Source organism: Bicyclus anynana, chromosome 16 (assembly GCF_947172395.1).
Source record: "Bicyclus anynana chromosome 16, ilBicAnyn1.1, whole genome shotgun sequence".
Classification (NCBI taxonomy): domain Eukaryota; kingdom Metazoa; phylum Arthropoda; class Insecta; order Lepidoptera; family Nymphalidae; genus Bicyclus; species Bicyclus anynana.
In genome coordinates this window covers 12,297,193-12,316,969 of record NC_069098.1, presented here as the reverse complement: position 1 = coordinate 12,316,969, position 19,777 = coordinate 12,297,193, and the positions used below count along the sequence as shown (strand labels likewise).

Genomic DNA, 19,777 nt, shown 5'->3' with positions numbered 1-19,777 from the left:
AAAACTTACTTGAACTTATTTATTGTTTAGCCATTTTTCCGACCAAAGTTTACGAGAGGAATATTTGACAAAATGTACGAATTCGTTGTCAAAAGCCGTTCTACATTTGCCGATCTCGTCGTCAAACTAACAATGTAGCTCCGTAGGTTTTATCTCCTTCACGTTCGCACGTGACTTGCTCCCGCGGACACTGACTATAAATCTTAAACGGCCAGCTAATGCATCATTAATATACTGAGAAAACTACAAAGTAAGTAACTAATACTATCAAAGATTATAATTGTACCTACTGAAACAAGCAAGAAGCGCAGGAGCAAATATAGAGCTATAGCCTACCGTTATGCAGTTTTGTAAGGGATACCTCTTGGCGAAGGGTTTTTGTGATGCTAGGTATATGGCGATTGAGGACATTAAAAAAATCCCCTATACTAGCACAATTTATGGTTTGGATCTTTGCTACCTGATACCTCACAGAGGTACCATGATCTAATCTCAATAATTACCTATCACCCATGGTAGGAGTCAGGGTGTGACAAACATCCGTCAAGGCACTGATCGTGTGTTGGTCGTGATCGGCATAATGTCATGCACACCGCGATCAACACACGATCAGTTTTATCGGCTGTCAAGCGGTTAGCGCTTCAGGCATGTGAGATTACTTGATCGTCAGTGACTGACATAAACTAAGGCTGGCTGTCCAAGTCATGATTTTTAATAATTATTTATTTATTTGCGTCAAACATGGGTTACATACAAACATTGGTTGTACCTATGCGAGTAGAGATAGTTGCGAGCGGCGAGCGAAACCGCGGGGCACACTACTAATATGATAAAAGCAAGCTCGTACTAAACATGAAAGGTTTCATATTAAAGGACAAGTAAACCGGAGCATACCATCGCGAGGGCGCGGAAGGAACGCCACCGGAGCGTGTCGACCAGAGTCCCGAGGAGGGCGCCACCGGCCTCCCCTTTGCGCACCATGCCGGCTTCACGCACGGCTGGTGGGTCACTGGACTCCGCCACAACACTTTTCAACCTCACACAACGCTCCAACACCAAAGCGAACCACACCGTCTCACTAAAAAAATCCCGCAATGTACTATTAACGACTAGCCGTAGTAGCACTTTCGCGATTTCTATGAGACAACCCGATACGCGCGTGTACAGAGTGAAAATGGAATAAACAAATAGGTAGACGAGACACACTCTAGTCATGTACTTGTCCGTAATAATCGGCTGCGTGGACGCGACTGGCACGTTATCGCAACGACACCTAATGTAAAGACTAATATAATACGAATATACTAATATCTTCGTGAATGGCCACGGCCTCGATGTTTTGGTCAAGTGACGCGGGACCCAGATGACTCGGACGAGCACGCCGCGCGTCAAGATCTAGGAATCCGCCCGCCCGCAAATATCTCCGACGTGTGTCCGCAAAACTAAAAACAAAACATCTGTCGTCGTGTTTTCTTTCATCGTTGGCCAGATAATCGAGCTTTTTGCACGGTAAACTGTTATCGAACGCGAATTTACATTTTCTTGAGAAAATGCGCTATTCAAATCATATGTTTACATTCACAAGCAATTACTCATCGTCTCCCACAGACTGGCTTTTTTTTCTCTCTAATTAATCTCGTGGGAATGTGGCGTGTGGGACGGTGTTCGTTTGTAAAAGAAATAACTTCTTAATTGGGGGAACGTCCTTATGATACCGAATCCAAGGTTTCTTGAGGTTAGCAGTCCTACATGCTAAAAGCTCAATTTACACGAGACAAGCATCTCGAATGCCACGAAGAAACTGTTGCTTACATTAGACGGTCTCCTTGTGTGACAGCCTTTACGAAATACATCAATTTGGTCGAGATTCTAAAATATCACATGATTTGGAGGACTTGCATGATTTTGGTATGATGAATATACCATTGCTCCGTCAAAATGTCGCCTATAACATATTTGAGATCGTAACCGATCACCACTTTGACGAAAAGTTAAATAACATGAAAGCATCTAAACGGAGAATGAGGTAACCGATGTAAACTTTACATGATCAGGGAATACTGACCTTGTTATTTTTTATCAAATCGAGTGTATACTCGCATACGATGGTGCATCATCCCGCTGCATTAGCGCCATGGTCATGTATCGTTCAGTCATTATCATTTAGCCTATTTTAACTAATAATTACTTAACTACAGGGTTGAACCATCTTATGGAGGGGATACGGAGCTTACATCCACCACGTTGCTCTGCGAAATAGTAGCATTAGTATCAATGTTGACGTGCTTTTAGAAACAGCAACTATTCTCCTTTTTTGAGAAGAAATATTTTGTTGGACTCGAACCCAAAGTACCTCGCGACCCAAACCAGATATCCAACCACTGGGCCAGCGGATCCGTACATTGTATGCACGCTTATAATTAGCGGGCGCCGGTGGCAGGAGTCCAGCTCGATCAGTCGGCTAACGGACCCGCACTATATCGGGCACGGTCGTTGACAGGGAGATTTTTCCGGAAATCGCCAACCGATCCGCATTCCGCGGGTGTCCGTATTAAATTGGCGAAAATGAGATAAATAATCGCGAGATGAAAGCGCCGATTGAACGATGTTCGTGTAATGAATCATTGCAGATTATTGAGTGTCGTATTTATGAATCATCTGCCATTATTGAGTGCCTACTTATTTATGCGAGAGCATTGTAAACATTCGTGCAATGATAAAACTGGGTTTTGCCGAAGCTCATATTATATGTTTGAGAACTTGATCTTTACCTCTTTCTGAGTAAATATTTCGCCTAAATCACTTCTCAATTTAGAACACAATTATTTGCTCTCGGTACATTATTTTCTTATACGTATTGTCTTGTTGTTGTTGTTCTACCTGCATAAATACCAAATGCCATCTGCTACAAGCTACAAGAAAATTTAGTCGAATTAAGATCTTAATAAAAGAACAACTCAATCAATACGCTTTATTGCATTCACTATAAAAAACGACATTTCTACTAATTTTATAAAGAGGAAAGATTTGATTGTTTGTTTGCATTGAATAAGCTCCGAAACGACGGGATTGGTTTCAAAAATTCTTTCACTGTTGGAAAGCTACACTATCCCCAGAAACTGTATGCTATATTTTATCCTCGTATTCCTACGGCAACGGGAACTACGCAATGATACAGCGTGGCGTATACTATCTAGTACTAGCTGACGCCGCGCGGTTTCACCCGCGTGGTTCCCGTTCCCGTAGGAATACGGGGATATATAGCCTATAGCCTTCTTCGATAAATGGGCTATCTATAACTGAAAGAATTTTTCCAATCGGACCAGTACTTCCTGAGATTAGCGCGTTCAATCAAACAAACAAACAAACAATCTCTTTAGCTTTATAATATTAGTATAGATAAAACAAAGTCGCTTTTCGCGTTTGTACTTAAACCTTTTAAACTAAGCAGCGGATTTTAATGCGTTGTCCAACAATAGATAGGAAATGTCACGGTTCAGGGATTTCATAAAAATTTCGATTTAAGAAGTGACTGCGTACGCAAATATTTCAATACTGTAGCTAATAATTCCTTACAGTATCGTCTGTAGGGAACATTAAAGCTATTACGCCGACACCCCTGCTTATTTGACAGCAACGTATGCAGCTATTTAGAGAATTCGGAGCTCGGAATCTTTGGTGGAAATAGTTGAGCACCGACGATCTCTCGTTTAGTTGTTATTCAAAGTGTATTTCGAGCAACTAACACTCCTCGTGTACCTAAATAATATAATACTTCACGGGAGTGATAAGTAAGTTCTACATCCACTTCTCCTAAGAGATAAGGAATCTGTACCCCATCTATACCACTTTTTATCTACTATAAAAAGTTGACTCTCAGAGATACCTTTTAAATAAATTTTACAATTTGGAAACACAACTACAAAAATCTATAGATTCTACACATCAAACCAAATACATCCAAATAGAAATCTATACAGTGGCTTCACCAGCTGCTCTAATCAAGCCTCTAGTCGGAATACATTGATGTGAACAATTCATTGCCATCAAAAAATAATTTAAAGAAGTACTCATCTTTATTTTGTTTTTTTAATTCTTTACAAGATAGCCCTTGACTACAATCTCACCTGATGGTAAGTGATGATGCAGTCTAAGATGGAAGCGGGCTAACTTGTTAGGAGGTGGATGAAAATCCACGCCCCTTTCGGTTTCTACACGGCATCGTACCGGAACGCTAAATCGCTTGGCGGTACGTCTTTGCCGGTAGGGTGGTAACTAGCCGGCCGAAGCCTTCCACCAGCCAGACCTGGACTAATTAAGAAAACCTCAATCGGCCCAGCCGGGGATAGAACCCAGGACCTCCGTTTTGTAAATCCACCGCGCATACCACTGCGCCACGGATGCCATCTAATTAGATTTAAAAGATACCTCTAAAATTCAAATTCAAAATTCAAAATTCATTTATTTCAAGTAGGCTCAGTTTACAAGCACTTTTGACACGTCAGTTGACTATTTGTAAAGATTCTACCACCGGTTCGGAAGGCAGGTTCTGCTGAGAAGATACCGGCAAGAAACTCAACAGTTGCTCTTTTGAAAAAAGTCATACAGTATTACAATTTACATTTGATAACAATTAAATTACAATTTCTTATAGTTTTATTTCCTGTGTGAAGGTGGAAGCTGATCCAATGGCCTCCAAGCACCTTTGTCGTTAAGGAACTCATCAATAGTGTAGTAACCTCGACTAAGTAAATGTTTTTTAACACATTGCTTAAAGTTGTGCATTGGCAAGTCCATCACAGTCTTGGGGATCTTGTTATAGAAGAGTACACCCAAACCCACAAAAGATTTTTTAACTCTTTGGAGACGATATGCAGAAATAACTAACTTATGCCCGTGTCTAGTAAGACGTGGGTTTAGATCTCCTTTTCGTTTGTACAAATTAATATTTTGTCTTACATAAACTATACTGTTATATATATACTGACAGGCTACTGTTAAAATGCCTATTTCTTTAAACTTTTGACGAAGGGACTCGCGTGATTTTAGTTGATATATTGCTCGAATTGCTCTTTTTTGAAGTACAAATATAGAATGTATATCAGCAGCCTTGCCCCACAACAAAATACCGTAAGACATTACGCTGTGAAAGTACGCAAAATAAACAAGTCTAGCTGTATCAACATCAGTAAACTGTCTTATTTTTCTCACTGCAAAAGCAGCTGAGCTGAGTTTACCTGACAGTTTTTCTATATGAGCACCCCACTGAAGTTTAGAATCCAAGGTCACTCCCAGGAAAACTGTGGAATTCTCTATTTCTAGTGTTTCACCATTGATCATTATAGACTTATCTAATTTTATAACATTTGGTAATGAAAACTCAATACATTTAGTTTTCTTTGCATTATCTCTCATAAACATATGTGGCGATGCTTGCGAAGATGTCCAAGTTATGACGGTTCCATATCTTTATAACTTATATACCAGGCTAAACCAGGATATTCTAATTGATGTGATGTCTAGTCTAGGGTACTTAATAGTAATTCCTTTGACGCTCCAGTGATATATGTCTCGTGAAAACGAGGGAGTTTGGTTAGCTAATAGGATCCGGACGCTGTCTTCGTCAACATTGCTGGCGGGCAGTCTGCGGCGCGGGCGAGAGGGGCTACATTAGATAGCTAGATTATAAGGGAATTATTCGTCGCGCCTCACAAATAAGAATCGAAGGATCATTTGCCGAATAACTGATGATCCGTTAATGATTTTTCGAAAATGTAATTAGATGACCTCTCTGTCGTATTGGACTGTTGCCTCAGCTATTCTGCGAGGCACTAGATTCGATGAGTTTACAAATTACTTGACAGACGCAAATCTAATCTGGTAATTTACTAAAGCTAACTTAGCGTCAAGTTAGCTTCGCTAACGTGAAAGCCCAGTGAATATGACCTCTGCCTCCGAATCCGGAGGGCGTAGGTTCGAATTCGGTCATTTAAGAAATTAATTATCGCGTGTCTCAAACGGTGAAGGTAGACATGGTGAGGAAAATTTCAAGTGTGCTGCAACACAATATGATTGAGTTCTACATAGCGCTACCCTGCAGTTGTCAAGTTGAGGCATAGTTATTACGTCTCATATGCCTGTAATTTTCCCAATACCTTTCTAAATAAACGACAAAGATGGTAAGCACTTGACGACAACAATTAACACGGTGGCAGTTCTCTGAATGAGCTCTAACCCTGCAAACTCTTGAGAACCTGTTGTTGAAAAAAAAAAAAGACTAGCCAAGTATAATAAACTGAAGAGAGGAGTAGGTGCACAATAGATAGTGCAGAAAATGTGTGAGACGAGTAGTCTGAGAGCCGTGGAGGCGCCGCTGCAGGCATTTGAGCGATGCGCCGATAGGGCACGCAGTTGGAGAAAATTTAATTTCAAACGGCTCAGATTAAACGGAATTCAATTCTCATTGCGAAAGCGATTAGATATCTCCCTCTGTGGTGACTGGCTGCTTGACTAATATTATTTTAATGCACTTTTAAACGGTGGAAGAAATTAAATGTCTCTTTGTTTTTTTTCTTTATCTGGGTTTTGTGCATGATAGGGATATCAAAAGAATAACCGTTTGAATTTTGTTTTATTTTTCTCTTTTATGTGGCGAGGCAAGCAGCTAGAACTCCTAAAGTTAAGTAACACAGCCATCGCCTAAAATCCAGCTCACTTATGTTCATTTCAGCTTTAACATCGTCATTAGACATAGGTTTTATTTAACCTCTGTTAGGTAATTACGGAAAATTATACAAGAGTCTATCTGCGACTAAAATCTATTTCTATTTAAAATTTTCAAAATGACCTACTACAAAAATCAAACTAACGAAACCTTCTACGCGTTCCCATATTAGCAATGAGAGGTCGTGTAACCCCTTAACGATACTCGTTTTTTGATTAGTGCGGCGCGACTAATAATTCCCATTATAACCGCCCCTACCACGAGCCATCGACCAGCCGCGGGCGACGTCGACGGAGACAACCGCGGGATCCTATTAGGTAAATAAACTCGATCGCGTTTATGAGACACATCCCTCGAACACAAATCTTGCGCGGGGTCAGTCATTAGATGGGCAGTCATTCGGCAAATAGCCCCCTATCGATACGCATTCGCGGGTTGGTGCGAAGCGACTAATATTTCCCATTATAACCGCCCCTACCACGCGCCATCGACCGGCCGCGGGCGATATTGACGAAGACGGGATCCTATTAGGTAAATAGACTTGATCGCGTTCGTGGTACATATCACTCGAATACCATAGGAATTAAGTTAGGATCATGAGGGTTTTGGGAGGTAGCAAGAATCAAGACCCTTGAAAATTCCCTTGAAACTCTAGAGCTAGCTGGCTAAACCTTCAACAGTCCAAGTATAAAATGCAATTCTTTTAAATTTTTTTCTTCAACATATTTTGAGAAATATCCCAAGTCAGCAGAAACTCAGCTTCGTGGCAACCTATCGTAAACTTTGACTTTAACGGTGTTTTCTGGTTGGTCCTCAACCTTTGTTGCATGTCCTTATTGTAACTACTAATTAAATTTTTGAAAATCGTTTAAGTAGTTCTTAATTCGCAATGAAACAATTATAAAACCTTCAGATCCGAAACAAACCTAAGTACTCGGAGAGTTGCGAGCATTATTTGCTAAGTTTATTTTGTTTGCAAGATTTGCTTTGTTTTAAACATTATTATAATACTTTAAGTATACTCATAGAGGACTAAGATTAGATTACGTGCTCGGGTCAATTATTCAATAACTTAATTTTCTTGCATAGTGTAGTATGCCTAGTGATTGTTTGTACGCGCTCATTCTGAGGTTGCATTATCAGAGACAACTTGTTATTTTATAATACAAAAAAAAAATAGTCTAGAACGAAACTAGTCTAAGAAGAAGCTATACACGAAATAGAAGCACGATTCGGTTAGCCGGCGGGCGTTCTGTACACGTGACAGGAGCGAGATACCGATCGCAGTTTTAATAGAGTTCTTTGCTGCACCCAATCACGGCCCCTGCCTGTACCAGCGACTTGCCGATAATCGTGATACCACTAAGACGGTACAAGGTATACGAATTGTTCCCCTTGTCCACCATTTCTTTTTGCGTCTACCTTACCTACGTCTCCGATCTTCAACTTTTAACATCAATACACACATAAGTGTTTGTCTGTTCTTTCAATATAACTGTTTTCTTAAGTGGTTTTAGAGTTTAGTTATGTACACGATACCAAGACACAATTAACCTTTTCGTCTATCTATATATTTGTTCGGGCTTATCCCTAGAACATCTGAACCAGGTTGTTCCAGGGATGTTGATGGGACTTTGAACTGTTAGATTTTTTTAGATTAGAGAGAAGAAATTATTGAGCAACATAAACAATATTTTTTATCCCGGAAAAATCAATGGTTCTTGCGGGATTTGGGAAAAACTGAATATCACGTGAACAAAGTCACGGCCCGCGTGCGATCGCTAGCAGCAAATGAAAATTTTTGAAAAAAATAAACTTGTATATACTATACGTTTCTTATTAAACCGGGATACCTAAATGGAATTAAAAAAAAACAATTGGCAAATCTTTTTTTGCCAACATGACTAACATTCCCTTTTCCCTCCAGTTACCGTATTATAAGTAGGTAGGTACAATAATAATCAAACTAAAGGGGATAGAACACTCAGTTTTCCGTCTCCTTAACCGCGGAACTATTAAGGTTACAAAATAGTAAAAATTTGTATTGCGTCAAATCTGATGGAAGAAGACATGGGAGCGACAATACTAATGGGATAACAATTATTATCATTTATCACGCCACCTTACATTTACCGTGAGATCTTGTATGAAAACAAGCAATAGCGATGGATAATTCGATATCCTTTGACAAATAATAATAATTGATATCGCGAGCGCTCCAAGAACAATCCGAGCAGCTACAGCCAGCAAAAAGTTTTACAAAAAGAACAAAAAACCCATTATCATCTTGAGAAATCATAATTGATGTCAAGATTCTGGGAATAAATTGAACTTCGACAGTGAGAAGCAAATGTCGGTCCGTTGGCATCCAATGTTTGCAATAACGGTCACAATAAATGAATTTATCCATCATCATCATCATTAACAGCCAATGGACGTCCACTGCTGGACATAGGCCTCTTGCATGGACTTCCAAACAAAACGGTCTCGACCTGCGAGTATCCAGCGGCTCAACCAACACTGAGCTGTCTGGCGTCATTCCAGCACCTTGGGATCCCAACGACCATTGGCTCTTCCAACTATGTGGCCTGCCCATTGCCACTTCAGCTTCGCGACTCCATGCCGTAGCATAAATCAAGACATCAAAGTATTCAATGAAACGTATAGGTAACACACGTGAAGAGTGAAATGACATAATATAAAGCATACTTACTTATCGAAATGACATCAAATTTTCAATGTAACCAATTAGTTTATGCTATTTATGTAATTATAAAAAAATTGTAAATAATAATGATTTTAAAAGTGCAACCATTGAGTTTATTGCTGGCACTCAGTACCAGTGGTGGTTCCAAATCATCAAACTTGACGTTTCAAAAGTTCTTGTACAATATCACTTAAATTAAGTGAATTAATAACGCAATTTGAATTTTTGAATTAATAATAATAATCTAAGATATCCATACAAAAAATATATCAAAATACCATTATTATACGCGTCAAATATATAAAAAAATGTCTTTCTAAGTATGTGTTGTAAAACGTAATACTAAAATGAAATTTTAATATTTATAATTATAAAAAATCGATACAAAAACCATATTTAGGCCGTTCGTTCAACAACAAAATGTCTGAGGAGTGGAGCTTTCAAGTTTTCATACATAATAGCGGGTGCCTAACGATTTCCTTAGATGTGTCATGAATAAATTCAATGAAATACGTTCGCCATCCAAGACTAACACCTGGTGACAAGAGGAAAATAAATATTCGCAGCATTCGCCGCCAACCGGATTAATGACTTGAGTGTGACGTAGTGTTGCCATGCTCGCCTTCGCCACTTACCTTTATAGAGAATCACTCAAATAATATACAAACATATTAACAAACTTTACATTCTTCTTCGTAGGATTTTCTAACTACTCGTAAAAGTGTTCTAGTGTATCAATTATATTGATCCTACTCGTAGTGTGAAGCGACCCCAGAGATCGCTTCTGTAAGAGACTGTAAACAATTTAAGAATATCTTACCTTGATTTATAATTTCATACGCCCAAGATTTTTAATAAGTTATCAAAATACGGAAAGAACAGTGTCAACATAAATTTATATTATTTTCATAAAATTAAGTTTGATAAAAGTTGGTTCTACAGTATAAAACAAAATCAAACAACAGTTTCCATTGATTTTTGTTTGCATTTTTGTTTGCAAGAAAATCTAAAAACAATTCGAATACAAACGCATTAATATCTGATCGAAAAGCCCCATAATATCACAACTCGATTTTTTAAATTTTGTCACAACTACAATTGGTGTACAATACTCGTTGATAAGATATAGATAGGCAAGAGACAATTCATAAACGACTATCTAAATTCTAAAAATAAAAGACTACGATGCTATGCATAGCAACCATTTTTTTTTTTTCAAAGTAGATAACCAAAAGTGTAAATAAAAAAAATATATAAGACGACATAGAAACAGCAGTAATTGGGCAGCCGCACATATAAAAGAAGCCGTAATAACAAAAATTTGTACAGATTAAAGCAAGAAAATGTCACGGCCATCTCTAGGTAGGTGTATCGACTATCGGCTAATTCCATTAGGACGTAAGCACGTCCGCGCCGAATGAACAACCCAGTAATAAACACAATTTGCGAATCGGCACCGCCTGATCTGTAGGCCTATTCACTAACATTGAGTTACTTTAGAGAATATATATGTTACCGTTAAATACCAAGAAAACGTTGTGAAAGTATTTACCCCTTAAAGTACTATGACTGCAAGGGGAAGCTCTCTCCATGTTTACAAGGGCTTACCTATGAGGTAACCGAAGATCTGTTGGACGTTATTAAATAAATTCCGAGCTAGTTAAGACAAGATAATAAACTGGAATATTAGATTGGATACACACAAACACACACACATACACGCACGCACGCACAAGCACGCAATTTTATTCTTATCCTCAGTTATTGTGCATTTTAGAATTGTAAGAAAATTATGTGTTGTTTGATTTAACTTAAAATTATTGTTATCGTTTTATAATAATGATAATACTAGTATATAGTTAAGGAAGACCGGGGCATTCTGATACAGGTCTAGTACTTAATATAAGGTCCCAGCCCAATCAGCTATGTAAACTTGATAAAGCAATAAATTTTCATTTAATTCATTTTTATTTTCAAGATATTTTAGTGTATATACTTAGGTAATAGCGTTCACAGATATTTTTAACCGACTTCCAAAAAGGAGGAGGTTCTACGTTTGGCTGTATGTATGTTTTTTTATGTATATAAATATGAGATTCTAGGTAAAAAAAAAATCCGGTGGCTGATGTATATCATAGAGTAGGTAGTGGATATTACCCAGTTGACATTGTGATTTGATGCAACCGTTATTGATTTGATGTCAATTATATTAGGTGGCTTAAATAGACCAAAGTTAGTGAATAGGACGGCTGATAAAGGTGACTTAATGTCAACGCACCGGTCACCTTGGGCGACGCGGCGCGACGCTATCGTGGCTAGTGAAATTTGCGAATCTGATACAATCTTATCCGAGAGGTCGACATTCGAAGCAGATCGTAAATAAATGCGCTAAGTGGAAACCGCCGGGAGGTACATGCGCTGAAAGGCTTCGACACATTTTTGTAATTAAATCTCACTAGAACTACCAAATTTATTATATTATTAATAAAAATTTTAATAAAAAAATTCAACCGACTTCCAACTAAAAAATTAACCTAAACTAAAAAGCAAAAAATAACATCTTACCTATGTGCTAACTTCTGATCAGTTTGAAGGCGGTGCCAATCCAGTGTCATGTTTTAATTAAAGCCGTTTCTGAAAGGACCACAGAAATTTTGTAATTTAAACGGCTTAAATTAAAACATCACTGGCTTTTTAATTTTAAGTGTTAGCACACCTACAAGTGTGTGAACAAAAATTAATAAGCAATTAGTTGAAACGTTATTTTCTTATGATAAGTATCTAAGTCCTACAATCCCAATTTTAAAAATACTACCTTAACTCATATACAAAATTTCACTCCCCCTTTATCCACACGTAATATTCAGAAAATCGTGAAAGGTGACTGTCCTCCGTCTTCATCACCAGACCCCCTATGCAGTCACAATCCATATGGTTGGAGAGTTCTCATCAATATAAAATTTATCAAGTCCAAACAGCTACTGCAAACCGTTGAGGAGTTCTCTTAACTGTCCTTCGTCTTCATCATCAGACCCTTAATACAGTCACAACCCATCTAGGTGGAAAGTTCTCATCAATACAAATAAATTAAGCCCAAACAAAAGGTACCTGCTGTAAATCGTTGACGAGTTCCATCGTCTGTGTTTCGGCTCCATCATCAGACCAACTCCAGACCTTCATACAAGTGTAGTGGTTTAAAATACCTTATGGAAACACTAACAAACGCACTAGCTGTCCCTACAATTTTCGAAAGTTCCCCTCGATTTCTCCAGGATACCATCATCAGATCCTGACATGAAAAAAATGGGACCACCCTGGAATGAAACCCTTCAAAACAAAAAAAGAATTTTCAAAATCGGTCTACAAATGACGGAATTATCGCTGGACATACATATAAAAAAAAAAAAAAAAAAAAAAAAAACATACATACAAAAAAAAAATAAAAAAAAAAACATACATACAGCCGAACGTAGAACCTCCTCCTTTTTGGAAGTCGGTTAAAAATAACATAATATTTCAAAATATTTCATTTAATTTCTACGACTATTTTTTGTTTAATTTTATGAGACTAATTTTTATTGCATGTAGTTTATTGTAGTTTGTAATTTTTTTAGATAATTTGTATTGTACTCGTATATTTTATTATTTTGACCACAGATTAATCACTAATATACAGATGAAGCGTACGGAACACGATGGTGTCGTAAGCGCTCCAAATACGAAATTCAAAAACGAATACAATCTCAAGTCGACACGAAGCGTCGCATCAGTAACTTTCAATATTATTAAAGTAAAATGGCGTCTTGTGTTTTTAAATATTATAAAAAAAAACCGTTTACGAAAACTAAAGAAATAAGATGGAGTATTTTTTTATTGGTAATTATTTACGTAATTGTTGTGAATTTTGAAATAAAATTAAGAAAAAAGTTTGTATATGCGGTTGTCAAGTAGACGCGTGGCGTTTGTTTTTATTTTTAATGGGTTTAACCAGCTTCAGTAGTAGTACATTGCATGTAATTGCTTTGCTCAGAGTTTTTCTGTATGTCACACGAAGGACTGGAATGCTAAGATCTCTCGCTGTTTTATTAAATTAATACGTAATCGTAATATTTTCCCGCGCAATACGAAAATACATCCAGTTTACCACTGATGCTTGCACAAACCAACAGACTAACATTCTAAGACCAGCTATTTTAGAGTCCGTATTATGCGTACAGCTAAAACAAGCTACTTCGAGTTGCCGAGTTGCCATCCCAACTATAAAACTAGCATTTAGCATTTAGCTAAACGAATAATTTGTGCATGACGACTAGCATATTTTCGTACAAACGCTGCTACGAGATCAAACAAAGGAATTGTGTTTACATTGTTGTGTTATATTAGTCGCGTGATAACGTCACGATTTACCTACGTATACGTCTGGGTTAGACAGACATATAGCTTAATTAATAATACCTACTGCCGAGGTAAGCCAACTCGAGAAAAAAACCGCTATATTATCTCAAATAGCAGACGCCTCGCGATTTCGCTAGCGTATAGTTTCCGTTCCCGTGGGAATTGGGAAATAATCAGCAAGCCTATGACGCTCACAAATAACGTGGCTTTCTAGTGGTAAAATAATTATGAATCTCGGTTAAAGAAGTTTGTGTGGTTGTAGGGACCTCTCAAAGTTTACGTCTTTATAAAACAATACAGAGTGCTCGGCAATATTTCTCAAATTTCATTAATTTGAATTGGATATCAATAAATTATTATTATTTTACTAGTAAAAGCAACATAGGCATGAAAGAATACTGGACTTTGCTGTACTGTTGAACATTACTATTCATGGTAGGTATGCATTAGGTATATGTAAAACATATTTGTCATTGTACAAGGACAATGTTTCAAGAGACATACCTACTCGTAAAAACTGATAACCAATTGCAGCATTCTTGTACCCATAAATATACTATTAATGAATTTCTTATAATATTGAAAAAGGAGCTATCAGTAGAGTAGAGACATCCATAAAAATCTGATACCATATAAAAAAATAAGTAAAAAAATTTACCTGCTAATATTCTTTCCGTCTATTTTAACCATTGCGTGATACTTGACGTTTCGAAGAACCTTTTAAGGGGTTCGATCTAGATTCTGCTCGAGATAAACGACATTTGTATTTTTCAATCGCGAAGTTGCAAATCAACTCCGTCAGATTGATCTAGCATTCGCTAGCCGCATTTTGGTGCACCGTATAGTGGGTGCCAAAGATGCTGCTCCAATTTTCTTCAGATCGATGTCAACGTTCCGAAATAGCAACTGCAACCGACGAGAATACAACCTGCAAGGTCGTCCACGTGTATGACCCCCCCGGACAAAGTCCGATTTCAAAGGTAACTTCTGTAGACTCGGAGGATAGCGTCTTGCCAACAGAGAATGTCAAGATGGTACTTTAGGCGCCATTTTAAAAGCAGCCTCTCAACTTACTATTATGATTCGAAAACAAAATTAAACATTCATCGTAAATTTTGTTATATTAACGAAGAAGTTCTTAGCACTTGAACAATTATGTATTCTGGGGTATGATAACCTAAGAAGCAAATGTTCTTTGGTCATCATCAGCATCCTTTATCTGCTACATAAACACTTGCTGAACATCTAACCAGCTTTTGAAATAACTATAAACAACTTAACTTAGTTAAGAAGGAGAAGATTTCACTAGATGATGATGGTGCTTATAAAAAATTGCTACTAAATTCTAAACTAAACTAAATTGTTGTGTAATTCTTTATGGGTTACTTGCTATAGGCGGGGAGAGTGGAAAAGGGGAGTGTTTGTTAATAGTCAAAGGATCCTTTAACCCTACACACAACGATCACAAGTGCGTGACTTCACTGAAGGTCATTCTCTGCCATTCTAGGGTCTTATTTACAGTTTGATTTGTTAATTAAGTTGTCCTGACAAATGTTGTGAATCATAACCTTTGTCCGACATTAGTTTTCTTATTTTTGTAATCACTTTTGAGTCTGCTAAAAATACCAGCAAGTATTCGACAGTTCATTAAAATCAGAAGACAATCAATGATATATTCTAATAAATAAAATCTTTTAAAAGCAAAAAGCAAGTTGAAAACTCGGCAAATATAAATAGCGGCAACGCGCCGGTGCCATAGGCGAGCGACGCGACGTAGATATACAATTTGAAAACATTTAAGAACTTTCCACTGGTAGTGTTCCACACCGAAAAAGTGCAAAGGGGTCGCAAGTTGCTCGCGACGCGTTAACTGTTAGCAAACTAGACTAACGATTGTGAACTGCGAGGGCTGTCGCGCTCAAAGTGCATTCGCGAAACTTCCTTATAAACTAACTGCTGTGTTTGGATCCCGTTGCTGCCACTCACTCGTATACCAAAAACATAACAAAATTAGGATTTAAATATTAAAGAAAGAGAAAATCAAACGATTTGAAAACAAAAGTTTATTAAAAACTAGCCAACGCGCGTTTCTCGTGAGAATTTGGGGATAAAATAGCTTGGCAAGTTCGTTCGTAACACTCCCGATGGACCGTGCGGGCCGGGAGGGAGTAGCAATGCCCCCTCCCGGCCCGCACGCATATCACCGTCGCCCGCATATCATGTTATAGCTAGCCTATGACACTCACAAATTATGGCTTTCTAGTGGTGAAAGAATTTTCAAAATCGGTTCAGTAGATCCAGGGATTACCCTACTACACCACAAAATTTATCTCTTTATAATATTAGTATTTATTCTAGAGCGGACTAACAAACAAATTAGCTGCTTAGTTTCTGTTAAGTGTTTAATATAAAGAAAAAGATCAAAAGATAAAACGTCTCGACATTGAAGTAGACAAAGCTGGATAGACAGAGCTATTAGAGCTAACGCCGTAACGGACATTCCTCTTCCGTTTTAAAATTAGAAAATATTCATCCATTAAAAACGGAACGCGGTCAGTGGGAAATAAATTAAGCGGACAAAAGAGATGTGTCAACTTACGAGGTTATAGACTAAGAGCCCGTGAACCGTAGACCTTAGTCATTTTATAGAAGCTGAAAGTTTGTCAGCTCCTTGCTTATCCAAGCTAAGTGCCTGGCGACTGGGAATATAATTTCTCATATTATGCCGATATGAGAAATTATATGATTAAACGGTTGAGGGTCTGGATTCTTAAAACCTATCATCATCATCATCATCATGACAAGGCCTTTTGTAGGGGCTTCCAAACATCACGATACTGAGCCATCTGCATCCAGCGAATATCTGCGACTCGCTTGATGTCATCAGTCCACCTGGTGGGGGGTCGACCAACACTGCGCTTTCTAGTGCGGAGTCGCCATTCCATCACCTTGGGACCCCAACGGCCATCGGCTCTTCGAACTATGTGCCCCGCCCATTGCCATTTCAGCTACGCGACACGTTGAGCTATGTCGGTGACTTTAGTACTTCTGCGGATTTCCTAATATCTGATTCGATCGCGCAGAGATACTCCTGACATAGCTCGTTCCATCGCCCGCTGTGTGACTCAGAATTATCTTATGAGACCCATAGTTAGCGACCAAGCCTCGAGACTCCACTCCAAAACCACCACGATCCAAACTCCATAATTAGCTACCGTACTTACATATTAGCATGAGCTGACAAACTTTCAGCTTTTATGAAATGACGAAGATCTGGTGTCCACGGGCTCTTCGTCTATTATTTTCGCGAACAATTTTCACTACGCATTGCCACCGTGCGACCGCTAGACGTGGCGGTCTGTAAAGTGTTCCAGATGTCAACAGCTTTACGAAAAACATTCAAGCGATTGTTATCGGAAACGATTACTTTTAACGATACAGTAAACATAAAGCTAACGTTCGGTTCTGTGTTTGGATTAATTTTTAATTTTAATTACATGCAAAGCGTGAATAACCTCGAGTTTACGATCATTCTTATAAATAGTTAATAATATAATTTCTTATAGTAGGTAATAATGGTTATAAAAAATTTAAACACTTGTGAATATGTCTACTTTCACAGAAGTTATGGTCAAAAAAGCATTTGTTTTTTTTTTAAATAACTTGTGTTTTTTTTTAAATAACATTGTACTTGAAGTACCTAGCGGGGCACAGTCCTTTATTGATGATTTGCAACAATTATGCATAATAATATAAGTATGCATTATACGTAAGTATTTATATATATTAATAATCAGCTGTGAAGCAAAACATCGTGAGGAAACCTGCATGCCAGAGAAGTGATGAGCTCAGGTCCCTCTCAGAATGAGAGGGGTTAGACCAAATAGTCCACCACGCCCAATGCGGATTGGCAGACTTCACACACGCAGAGAATTAAGAAAATTCTCTGGTTTGCATACCAGAGAATTTTCTTAATTCTTGAGTTTCTTCACGGTGTCTTTCCTTCACCGTTTGGGACACGTTATATTTAATTTCTTAAAATGCACACAACTGAAAAGTTAGAGGTGCATCCACCGGACCGTATTTGAACCCACACCCTCTGCTGAAATCATAGGCAGAGGTAGAAGTAGAAGAGGTAGTATATCCACTGGACTATCACGGCTCTTTTAATTAAGTAATCTTACATAATGGTTAAAACAAACAATCAGATAAGATTTTTAATCCAGTTTTAAACAACAAGAATAGCTATTTAAGCTCACATCGCTGTGTGCCAATGAATATAACTTCTTCCGATGATGTTCATGTTTTGAGGTTTTACGGTAAGCAATAAGTTGAGGAACAAAATTCCTTGTCTTTCTGGGATATTACTGGCCTCAGTAGATCCACGCTTAATGGATTCCACCCCATCTTCAAACCTAACTCAGATTTAATGACTAATTTACTTAAAATAAATAAAAAATCAATTAAGGGCAATGTTAATAAAAGTATGCTCCATTCAATAAAGTAAAAACTTGCACTTTGAGGTTTGAACCCACGACCTTTCGGATTATAAAGCGCTAAATAAACTGTTGAGCTATGTAAGCCATAAAATGTAACCCCTTACTTGCGTCTGAATGTATGGAAATTGTAATGTTGTCAAAAGCCGCAAATAAATTCGAAAGCCATATGTTTTGTTTGTTTATTATTGCGGGCTATTTGATCAGGGTGCGATTAGCGACCCTACGTACTACTACGTACATACTGCACTGTGGGGATAAAGTGTTGGGCACACCGAACTTTAGCGCGTAACTATATTTGCAGAAATTAATGTTGTATTTAATTTCATCTTTTACAATAGCAAAAAATAAATAAAAAAACGTTTTTTTTTGTTTTGCCGTCGCAACTTAATGAGTGCGGTGAGGTATTTAAAATCATTGTAGGTGTGCAACTCGAAACACTTTTTACTACCTACTTAGTTATAGAAGCTAGTCAAACTAGAACATTAATTTCAATTATTTTCAAAAAAACTATAAGACTTTTAACGATGATGAAAAACGAGTAGCCTAAAAGTGCAAGCTTAGCGCGGCATTGCGAAGTCAGTAAGTGTATCGAAAAAAGCGCACGTCATAATTTAAAACTTCTAATACATTTATAAAGCTGAAGAGTTTGTTTAGTTGAACGCGCTAATCTCAGGAACTACTGGTCCGATTTGAAAAATTCTTTCAGTGTTAGATAGTCCATTTATCGAGGAAGACTATAGGCTATATAATTACCCCGTACTGCTGCGGAAACGGGAACCACGCGGATGAAACCGCGTGGCGTCTACTTGTTAATGATATAACTGAGCGTGATGGTCGCTCGAGTTCAGCGTTTTTTACCCCATCCCTTGATAGTCATTAAAAAAAAACATAGGTCCCAGTGTGTCACAAGCCCGGCGCGGCGTTGCGGCGGCGGGTGTATCAAACAGATCGGGCGCGCGATAGCACGCAGGGCGGGCCGGGCGCACGGCCGCGTCTCGCATTACGATATTGGCCCGCCGTCGATTTTATACTGATCATGTACCTACCTACATACCTACCTAGCTAGCTGCGTTTTTACTGATTGGACGCTCACTCTCCGAATTAACTGTTTGTATTATACAGACACTGTAATGTTGGATAACTGCATCACGGGGTCGTTGAACTGCTTGCTTTTTGTTTTTTTTTTGAGTAGGTACTAGCAAAATAAATTTTTCATGTCGATAATTTTCGTGATATCCTTGAATTGAAATGTATCACAAGTGAAATGTAAATTCATAACTTGAAAATAAACAATTATTCATTACGTATAGAAATACTTGTATCTTTTTTTACCGAATCCTCTATCTGCTTTTCCCACTAAGTAAAAAGTTTTTTTATAACAAAATAAAATGAATCCCACATACAAACATTTTTCCGTCTGATGGAACGAAATAACACAAATAATGTACAAGA

General features: G+C 38.0%; 1 protein-coding gene across 6 annotated transcripts in view; it reads right to left on the bottom strand.

Moving 5' to 3' along the window:
• The window catches only part of LOC112057845 (serine/threonine-protein kinase minibrain), a 224,103-nt gene that overhangs the window by 49,661 nt on the left and 154,665 nt on the right, over positions 1 to 19,777 (bottom strand). Inside the window, exon 1 of one of the 6 annotated variants that reach the window (XM_024098401.2) lies at positions 895 to 1,230. The exons of the other annotated variants lie outside the window; for them this stretch is intronic. Coding sequence (XP_023954169.1) covers positions 895 to 1,215 — 321 coding nt within the window. The 5' untranslated portion in view covers positions 1,216 to 1,230. Of the gene's footprint in view, positions 1 to 894; positions 1,231 to 19,777 lie in introns of those variants that run through there. 6 annotated transcript variants of the gene reach the window in all.